At 51.1% G+C, this 10,605-nt stretch overlaps 1 protein-coding gene across 4 annotated transcripts; it reads left to right on the top strand.

The window, feature by feature from the left end:
• Positions 1–307: 307 nt before the first annotated feature.
• Positions 308–9,452, top strand: LOC100191147 (Putative MAPKKK family protein kinase). Of its 4 annotated transcripts, none has more exons than XM_008663072.3 (11): positions 308–1,568; positions 1,711–2,334; positions 2,518–2,605; positions 2,721–2,783; positions 3,510–3,670; positions 3,762–3,837; positions 4,399–4,458; positions 4,552–4,659; positions 4,753–4,989; positions 8,629–8,735; positions 8,804–9,452. In XM_008663072.3, exons 2-11 carry the CDS (start codon positions 1,715–1,717, stop codon positions 9,057–9,059), a joined length of 1,776 nt encoding a protein of 591 aa, XP_008661294.1. In that variant the 5' UTR covers positions 308–1,568; positions 1,711–1,714; the 3' UTR covers positions 9,060–9,452. The 4 variants fall into 4 exon arrangements, with proteins under 4 accessions (XP_008661294.1, XP_008661292.1, NP_001345355.1 ...); XM_008663070.3 differs by having other exon boundaries at positions 324–984; positions 8,804–9,428; NM_001358426.1 differs by having other exon boundaries at positions 357–984; positions 8,807–9,358.
• The last annotated feature ends 1,153 nt before the right edge of the window (positions 9,453–10,605 follow it).

Here is a 10,605-nt window from a genome sequence, read left to right as displayed (position 1 = left end):
AAGGGAAGACGGAAAAAAGAAATCGCGCGCACGGGCGCGGCCCCAGCTGCAGCCGCCCGAGCAGGCCGCCGAACGCACAAGCCCCGGCCCGGCCAGGACGGCGCGCTGACACCGGGACCCGCCCGCCAGGGCCCCGCGGCGCGGAGTCGCCGTCGCCGCAGCTGCCACCCACCTGCGTGCAGTAAACTCGCGTAGGCGAGCGCGTGTGTGCCTGCCTGCGTGCAGTAAACTCGCGTAGGGCCGTAGGCGAGCGCGCGCACACACGCGTACTCCTCCTACACTACCCTCTCCACCACTTCCGCACCATTTCTTTATAAGAAAAAAAAGAAATCGAAAAATATCTCCCCCGTTCGTATCTCTCTCTCCCTTCACCTAAAGCGAGGCGCCGTCGGCTTCTGCTCCTTACCTCGCGCCTTCCTCGCGCGGCGCGCCTCGCCCTCGCCCTCTCCCTCTCCCTCTCTCCTCCCCCACCCTTCCTCTCCCTCCATCTCTCCGCGGCAGTTCGAGCTTGGCGGGGGAACCGTACCCGGCAAGCGCGCGGACGCCCCCCCGGGTGGGGGCGACAGCCAGCGGCGCGATGCCCGCGTGGTGGCCCCGCAGCAAGCTGAGGTCTAGGTCGAAGGCCAAGCCGGGCGCAGGGTCCGTCTCCGCAGCTTCGTCCCCGCGCAAGTCCGCGGACCTCGAGTCGCCCTCCCCGTCCCCGTCGCCGACGCCGACGCCGCGGGACAGGAAGGCGCACAGCCTCGACTTCCCCGGCGCGGCCGCCGCGCGCGGCCGGCCAGCCGGCGCCGCGCCGGGGCATGGGTCGGTAGGGTACAAGCTCCCGACGCCGGTGGAGGCGGTGGAGCCTGTCGGGACTCTGTACGAGGTGGTGCTGGCGGCGGCGGCGGCCGCCGCTGCCGGTGACGGCTGCTCGTCCGCGGAGGAGTCTAGCGTGTGCTCGGCCGCGTCGTTGGACGAGCCGCACTACCAACATGGGTTTAGGTGAGTGACTCGTCGCGGAATGGTTGGTGCCTTAATATGGCCCAATCATCAGTTCCGAATTTGCCGCAGCCTGGTTGTCACTAGAATTTCCCCATTTGGCTGCAATAACTACAATTGAATTGCCTGGTGCTCTGATCAAATTTGGGGGGAGTCGAGTGCCTAGAGATAGGTTGATCTGCAGGTTTGCTTTATTGTCTTCCCCTCAATTTGGTGTGCGACGTATTTAGGGGGTTTGAGTCAAGGGCAGAGTTAGAGTGAACTGTGAGGATTCATCACACCAAATGCACCAGTTGACCTTTTTTTAGGTCGTTCCAGTTCGACAATCCTGGTCATCTCTTCCTCTCCCTCTCCCTCTCGCTTTGGTAAACATAGAATGAGGACTGGAGAGATCAGGGCTTCAGGAGACCAAGGCGTGTGAATTGTTGACAAAAATAATAAAAGTACAATTACAGTAATAACGAGTGAACAGCCATGTCTTCACTGCATCATCTGTTCGAAACCAGAGCTATCAACCTTTGAGTGCAGGTTAACGGTTTTCTTTTGGGTGATTCCCTGTTTATCCTTGCAGGATATAATGCACATGGGTTAGTCTATCTCTTCTTTTGCACTCAGATATATCTGGGGATTTCTCCACTATGCCTGTTTAAATAAGTACATTATTTGGAAGCCTTTTATTGGCATGTTGATATGTTGTCTCATGTTTACTGCTTGCTTTGTAATTTCTAGGCCCATGGATCCGGCTGCTTTTGCGAGGGAAAGAAATATGCCTTCTGATTCAGATAGGATCTTAAATGAAGACAAGTGTTTCATGTCTTGTAGTATGCCACGGGAGCATCAGAAGTTCTTTGATGTTCCTGCGGCTAGTGTTAGAGAACTTCATTTGCAAAGTGATGCACCTTCAACGAGTGAAGCCAATTGTTCACGTGGAAGAATGATATCTGGAGATCTTTTTGCTCCAAGAACAAGGAGTCTCTCTCCTATCCCAAAAGGCCATGCATTCGCTGTGAGCAATGGAAATTCTAGAGAATTTGGTTTCAGCCCGAGGTCACCAGTAAGAAAGATGGATGGTTTGAGGAGCCCACCACATCCCTTGCCTCTTCCTCCAGCTTCTGGTGCATGCTCGCCTCTTCATCCAGCTTCTGGTGCATGCTCGCCTCTTCATCCAGCTTCTGGTGCTTGCTCACCTCTTCTTCCAACCCACAGTTTTTGCTCGCCTCTTCCTTCGTCTCCCAGTTCCTGCCCACCTCTTCCTGCATCTCCCACTAACTGCTCACAGTCCCAGTCACAATGGAAGAAAGGGAAATTGCTAGGGAGTGGTACATTTGGTCAGGTTTACCTTGGATTTAACAGGTATCACATTTTGCCCCCCTCCCCCTTTACATTACAGAAACTTTGCGACATCTAGTGGAAGTTGATGCATTAGAATTGCACCTCATGCTACAGTTATACAATAGAGATATGGCAGTGCAAATAAACTGACATATTCAATTGCATTACAAGATATCCTTACTTCGTGATTGTTCAACAATGCAGTGAAAATGGGCAGTTTTGTGCGATTAAGGAGGTTCAAGTTATTATGGATGATCCACATTCGAAGGAACGACTCAAACAATTAAACCAGGTACTTGCTGGTGTTGTCTTACTTAGTTGGCTTGGTTTGCCATCTCATGAATGTTAAGTATTTTTTGTCTCTTGTTTCATTGACTGATCCACATGATTAATTTTGGCATTGGCAGGAAATAGATATGCTTAGACAACTCTCCCACCCAAACATAGTGCAGTACCATGGAAGTGAGCTGGCAAGTTCTATGTCATAAACCATTTCAGTTACCTCTGCAGCAATTTAGTTTCAATACTTGTTTTCCCTATCGTGTTTTTTATTCCATACATGTATTGTCTGATGTGATATGGTTTCTTTTGTGAGCTAGTGGTAAGTTGTTATCAATTTAGTGAGATTGCATAGGTAACTTATATAGTGTACTTGATTGGCTATTCTAGGAAAAGGGGTTGGAGCATTCATGCACAAAAAAAGATTACTCAGTTACAAGGGCTTCATCACTTTTTGAACTTAACATGTCAAAGAAAGATCTGGCATTGTATAGATATATGATGGCAACAAATTCTGAGCTCCAATGCATGTGACTGTATATAGTGACCTAAAGAATATGGAATCCATTCAGTGGTTTGGGAAGTATTAGGTATTAGGAGTTGCAGAAATTAGCAAAATTTCTACTGTTTATGTGAGCCATTACAGTATCACACTTTTTGTGCATACATACATGGATGGTTTTGGTAGCGATAGATGGCAGGGGGTAGTATGCACTAAGTATCGTTCGATTGTTTTCTTTTGCTGTTGTTTTGACTTATTTGCATTTCCTTCTATATTCTATTATTTGTCCACCTCAGGGGTTTATTTTGTGGTTCTAGTATCATAGTAATCAATGCTCATCAGCTTTTATTGGTGTTGCATTACAACATACTTGGTCATGCTTACACTTTCTAATCGTACATGTTTCTGTACGCAGAGTGATGAATCACTTTCCATTTGTCTTGAGTATGTTTCGGGGGGTTCAATCCACAAATTATTAAGAGAATATGGCTCTTTTAAGGAACCTGTGATTCGTAATTACACTGGGCAAATTCTTGCTGGCCTTGCCTACTTACATGGGCGGAACACTGTCCACAGGTTGTTTTGTTGTCTAAAACTGTCTTCTCATTCCATAGGTATAGTCATATAGCACAGAATGCAATAATCATGTCATACTTTTTTTTGGCAGAGATATCAAAGGAGCAAACATACTCGTGGGTCCTAATGGTGAAGTCAAGCTGGCTGACTTTGGCATGGCTAAGCATGTATGCAGTGTTTACTTTCTGACCCTCTCTGTCTATCTGCCTGTGTTTAACGCTTTCAGTTATCATAATATTTAATATTTGTTGGACTTTTAAAGTCAACTACTGTGTTTTTGTCTGAGTGCTCTCCACTTTGTATGACACACGGCAGTCATTTTTGCTTGTAGACCCTGGAAATTCGCTGAGGAATACTTATATGTATCTGAGTACTATACAGTTTCAAATCTCAGTTGAAGTAGTTCGAAAAATTGCAGTTGAAATAAATACTTCTCAATTGTATTAGTATCCATGGTTCTAATAGAAAAGGAATTAAAGTAGGTGCAAACTCTGATTTCTTATGAACCCAAGTATGAAGTATCCAGTTATCTGCTAGTGCCTACTAACATAATAAATGTGGAAAAGTTTTGGAAGGGTGCTCTTCTGTGTTTGCCCAGCTAAAAGACTCTTGACGATGGACAAGTTTTTAGCTCTTGGATGGTCAGCAAAACAAGGATACACACTGATTGTGCTTGCTTTTGTTTTTTTCTCTGTAAACCCATTCATTTTTTGAAATTTGTTGAGCAGATATCATCTTTTGCTGAAATACGTTCTTTCAAAGGAAGTCCTTACTGGATGGCTCCTGAGGTGAGCTATTTTAATACCGAACTTCCTTGATTATTTGTCATAATCTGCTGTGCGTCTCTGAATGAAGTTCTCCCATCATTGGGAAACCTTCAGGTTATAATGAACTGTAAAGGCTACAGTTTATCAGTGGACATATGGAGTCTGGGCTGTACCATTATTGAAATGGCGACGGCAAGACCTCCTTGGCACCAATACGAGGGGGTAGGCTTTCACTTGGAAGTTGTGAATTTCCATGATTTTCATGTAACCGTGATGAATAACACTGAGTCAGTGTCATCTAATCTTATTTTGCAGGTAGCAGCAATATTTAAGATCGCAAACAGTAAAGATATACCTGAAATCCCAGACAGTTTCTCAGAGGAAGGGAAAAGTTTCTTGCAGCTTTGCTTGAAACGTAACCCTGCATCTCGTGCTTCTGCAGTCCAGCTGATGGATCATCCTTTTGTTCAGGATCACCCTGCAGTGAGAGCTGCAAAATCCAGTGTATTGAGAAACACACCATCTTCTCCAGCAGATGGCAGACACACAATGGTATTGTTTCTAGTTAAGCGATCTCAGTTTTTTCTCATTCTTTTATCGTTCTATTTGCTTATCTACTTTCCAAGTGCAATTATAAAAACTAGAACATCTTGTAATGGGTTGCTGATTCGAGCACTTCGCCTTTGGATGAGCCATTTGACCTTGTTTGGACCCATTACGCCACATTTGTGGGTGCTCCCCTTTTTGAGAGAGGGGGGGGGGGGGGGTGAACGGTGATAATTCACTTATCTTACTAGTTTGCCAATGTTATTAAGTGTTATTTTATTTTTTTTCCTGAGAAATGTGCTGTCAAGGGCGTAGTGATCAAGGGTAGGCGGCCCTCGACTACGGAGTTCGTAGTCTCCTGCCGTGTCTTCCAGGACCGAAGGTTATGCCCCTTACGGCGGCTGGGCTTGAGAGGAGATAGAGAGAGAGATGGATAATTGTTTTCCTCCTTTCTCAAGTGCTGATTACATCTATATATAGCCCACGGCTGAAACAGATAAGGGTAATCCCCTCCTAAATAATAGGCTAGATAACTTCTAACAGAAAGGAGTAATCCCTTCCTAAATAATAGGCTAGATATCTTTTATTGCCTTAATCCTAGCGGCTAATTGGTTTGGGCAGCCGCCTCCTGTGCTGCATGCTCGGCTGCCCTGCGTATGTCGCGGGCGCGACGTCCCCTGGAGTAGGGGATGCCGTACATGACATCTCTCCCCCCCTCGACCACCAGCTCGTCCTCGAGCTGGAACGCTGGGTACTTGGCGGAGAAGGCGTCGAGGTCTTCCCATGTGGAGGATGCTGCAGGTTCTCCCTTCCAGCGGATGAGCACCTGTCGAACCCCGCGAGCGACGCGAGTGCGCACAGCACGTTCCGGCTCAGGGTTGATGGCTCCATGATGAACAGCGGGTAACAGTGGTGGTGTCGCGGGAGGCTCGCCCACCCATTTCTTGAGGAGGCCGACATGGAACACATCATGAAGCTTGGCGCGTGGAGGCAACTCGAGACGTACTGCCACCTCATTGATGAGCTCGGTGACGCGGTACGACCCAAAGAAGCGGGGCTGAAGCTTGCTCTTCGGCGCCTGAGAAATGGAAGCCACCGGCCGCTGACGGAGTCGGAGGAGCACCCAGTCCCCAACGGCATAGGAGACGTGGCGGTGAGCTTTGTCGTAGTAGCGCTTCTGGATCGCCTGGGCCTGCTCTAGGCGGTGACGGACGTCGGCCAAGAATTCTTCACGTTCGGCCATTGTTTGGGCCACAGCAGCCACGCGCGTGTCCCCTGCTTCATATGATCTGATGGTGGGCGGGTCGCGGCCGTATACCACCCGAAATGGTGTCTCCTGTAGAGAAGACTGGTACGCGGTGTTGTATGTATATTCTGCCCAAGGCAGCCACCGCAACCAGTCCCGCGGCCGGTCGCCGGAGAAACAACGTAGGTACATGGCGATGACGCGGTTGGCAGCCTCTGACTGTCCATCGGACTGCGGATGGAATGCCGTGGTCATATGTAGCTTGGCGCCCATGAGCCGCATCAGCTCCCTCCAGAACGTGGAGGTGAACACCGGATCGCGATCGGAAACCATGGATTGCGGCATCCCGTGGAGGCGTACAATGTCGGTGAAGAACGCCTGTGCCACAGACTCAGAAGAGTACGGGTGAGCTAAAGGGATGAAATGGCAGTACTTGCTGAAGCGATCCACCACCGTTAGGATGACGGATTTTCCTTTGACCCGGGGCAGAGCCTCGATGAAGTCCAGCCCGACGTCAGTCCACACTCCAGTCGGCACGGGTAGTGGAAGAAGAAGACCAGCCGGTTGCAGATGCTCCGTCTTGAAGCGTTGTCACGTAGGGCAGGCGCGGACGAAGTCCTGGACGACGCGACGCATGTCGGGGAAGTGGAAGTCGCGTCGGAGTCGGTGGAGAGTGCGCTGCATGCCCTCATGTCCGTCCCCGTGCACCGTGGCCACGATCTCCAGGAGGAGTGGCGAGGTGGGAGGGATGTACAGCCGACCATCATAGGTGACCAGCCCGTCGACGAGGCCCCACGGGGCTGTACGGGTACCCGCGGCCAGCTCATCCCGGATGGCGACGAGGGCAGGGTCGAGAGCGTGTGCCTGGCGTAGCCGCTCGATGTAGTCGAAACGCGGGGCCGAGATGGTGAGCACTACGCCGTCAGGTGTGTCCCGGCGGGACAGCGCGTCCGCGACGGTGTTCTGGGCGCCCGACTTGTATTCCACCTCGAAGTCGAAACCGAGAAGTTTCCCGACCCAATGATGTTGCGGAATTGTCGCGAGGCGTTGGTCGAGGAGGAACTTCAAGCTGTAGTGGTCTGTCCGGACCGTGAAGCGTCGTCCCCACAGGTATGGGCGCCAGTGGCGTATGGCGTGCACGAGCCCGATGAGTTCTCGCTCATATGCAGCGAGGGAGCGATGTCGTGGCGCGACGGGGCGGCTGAAGAAAGCTATGGGGTGCTTGTCTTGGAGCAGCACCGCCCCGAATCCGTGCGTAGAGGCGTCACACTCGACAACAAAAGGCCATGTGAAATCCGGAAGCGCCAAGACCGGGGCCGAGGTGACCGCGGTCTTGAGGGCTGTGAATGCCGTCGCCGCGTCCTCAGTCCAGGAGAACCCCTCCTTTTTCAGGAGCGCCGTTAGGGGTGCTGCGATGGCGCCGTAGTCGTGGACGAACTTGCAGTAATAGCCCGCAAGGCCCAAGAACCCGCGGACCGCGCGAGCGGAACGCGGTTGGGGCCAGTCGGCCACCGCCTGCACCTTGGCGGGATCCATGGCGACGCCGGTATCGGAGATGACGGGCCGAGGTAGGCGATGGACGACACCCCAAACGCACACTTGGAGCGCTTGACGAACAGCTGGTGTTGTTGCAGCACGGTGAGCACGGCTCGGAGGTGTCGGAGATGGTCGGCCGTGTCTTCCAGGACCGAAGGTTATGCCCCTTACGGCGGCTGGGCTTGAGAGGAGATAGAGAGAGAGATGGATAATTGTTTTCCTCCTTTCTCAAGTGCTGATTACATCTATATATAGCCCACGGCTGAAACAGATAAGGGTAATCCCCTCCTAAATAATAGGCTAGATAACTTCTAACAGAAAGGAGTAATCCCTTCCTAAATAATAGGCTAGATATCTTTTATTGCCTTAATCCTAGCGGCTAATTGGTTTGGGCAGCCGCCTCCTGTGCTGCATGCTCGGCTGCCCTGCGTATGTCGCGGGCGCGACGTCGCCTGGAGTAGGGGATGCCGTACATGACATGTGCATCATTATGTTAAGAAGAGAGACTGGTACGAGTCCAAAATAGACCAAAACATCAGGCACCACCTTATGATGGCCAAAACACAGGATACAAGAAGGAATCCATCAAGACCCATAAACCTACACGCCCATGGTTAATCGCACTGGTCAAATATCCTAAATCCCAGAAGCACCTGCCGAGCACCATATTCGCTCCTCCTTGATGTCCTGGATGACTTTAGATACACTTCGCCCCATCTAAGACATGCATTTTGTTGTTTCTGCTAGTGTTACTTTATTTCATTACAAAGTTCAGTGTGGTATTTGCTTTAGAAGGGGGACAAAATGCCATCGTAATTCATTTACAGGGTATGTCCTAAATGCTCACCCTCCTTTTGTTGCAGTCCAACAGGGAGTTGCCATCTCGGAAAATTATAACTCCTCTGAAGGATATTGGACTGGGCATGAGAGATTTTACTGGATTTTCCACTACTGTTCCTTCACCACACAGGTATTCTACTACCACTACCATCCTTGTATCGTTTCTCACAATTCTGACTGACAATGTTTGTGGTATAGCAGTCCTATTCCTGGAAGAGCAAACATGTCTACGCCAGTTTCACCATGCTCAAGCCCGCTGCGGCAGTTTAAGCAATCCAATGTGAGGGGCATGCGTTCTCCACCTCATCCAATGCTCTCCCCTGGTCTTGGCAACACAGTAAGTTACACCCAAAATCAGACAAGACGCAATCCAGCTCCTGCCATTTCAGATCCTTGGATGGATGTTGGCCAGATGAAACTCCAAAGCCCCAATATTTCCCCCAGAAGGTTCTGAGAACGATTTAAATATAAAAAAAGAGAATCATGGGCGCAATATATCCATGACAAGTTAGTTATTAAGAGATGTTCAGTAAGGAACTTGTTTGTGTAGTTACTACAATACGACACTCACCAGAGATTCAGTACAGCGAAATGGGGCTCTTGAGAATTTGTAACAGGAAGTTCTGTATATCCTTAGGTTTTAAGGTTTGTTGTCGCCCTTGCTATATGTAGTTATACGTGTACACGTCCTGATGTAAAGGTTCACAAAAAATCTTACAGATGACCACGGGATGTAAATTCGAAAGTTTGTGCAAACTGGTATTTCTGTGTAGTAGTTAGGACTTCCATGGCAGAAGTAACTATGCACTTCCGATTGAATCGAGTACAATGTCCAGTTTCATTTCCATTTCATCACTGGAATCAAGCATGTAACTAAAAAGAGAGTAAGAGAGCGGGGTGCAGATTATATTTTGGCATCGAAAAGCTATGACCTGGTGCAAATAAACTAATGTACCGAATTGCCCGTGTCGGGTACCATAATTAGGGGTACCCCCAACACTCCTAAACTCGGCTAGTAATCACCATCAGCACAAGATGCAGAGACTAATGGACATGATTCAAACTAAGGCTTCGTCCACTCGAGGGACGCAATCTCGCCTCGCCCGAGCCCAACCTCGGGCAGGAACAGTAGTCCCAGGCGAATTCACGCATCGCCCGAGGGCCTCCTCAAGCAACGGGCGCACCCTCGACTTGCCCGAGGCCCAGCTCGGGCAGGCTTCGCAGTGAAGCAACCTTGGCCAGATCACCTCGCCAACCGACCGTATCGCAGGAGCATTCAATGCGAGGATCACCTGACACCTTATCCTGACGCACGTTCCTCAGTCGGCAGGGCCGAAGGGACCGCAGTCACTTCGCCCTTCCACTGACCGACCTGACAGGAAAACAGCGCCGCCTGCCCCGCTCCGACTGCTGTGCTACCCGCCAGGGTGAGGCTGACAACAGCTAAGTCCAGCCTCAGGCGCAACAGGAAGCTCCACCTCGCCCGACCTCAGGGCTCGGCCCCCGCCTCGGCCTCAGAAGGTGGTCTCTGCCTCGCCCGACCCCAGGGCTCGGCCTCAACCTCGACCTCGGAAGGCGGTCTCCGCCTCGCCCGACCCCACGGCTCGGCCTCAACCTCGACCTCGGAAGGCGGTCTCCGCCTCGCCCGACCCCAGGGCTCGGCCTCAACCTCGGCCTCGGAGGATGGTCTCCGCCTCGCCCGACCCCAAGGCTCGGCCTCAACCTCGACCTCAGAAGGAATCGCGTCCTCACCCAACCCCGGCCTCGGCCTCAGGAGGAGTCTCCGCCTCGCCCTACCTTGGGTTCGGACCGACCACACCACAGGGGGTACATCATTGCCCTACCCCTAGCTAGCTCAGGTTACGGGGAACAAGATCGGCGTCCCATCTGGCTCGCCCCGGTAAACAAGTAATGATGGCACCCCGCGTGCGTCCATGACGACGGCGGTTCTCAGCCCCCTACGGAAGCAAGGAGACGTCAGCAAGGTCCCGGCAGCCCCG

The sequence above is a fragment of the Zea mays genome, chromosome 10 (assembly GCF_902167145.1).
Source record: "Zea mays cultivar B73 chromosome 10, Zm-B73-REFERENCE-NAM-5.0, whole genome shotgun sequence".
NCBI lineage: Eukaryota > Viridiplantae > Streptophyta > Magnoliopsida > Poales > Poaceae > Zea > Zea mays.
The sequence above is the reverse complement of the archived record's forward strand: the minus strand, read 5'-3'. Positions and strand labels throughout refer to the sequence as shown.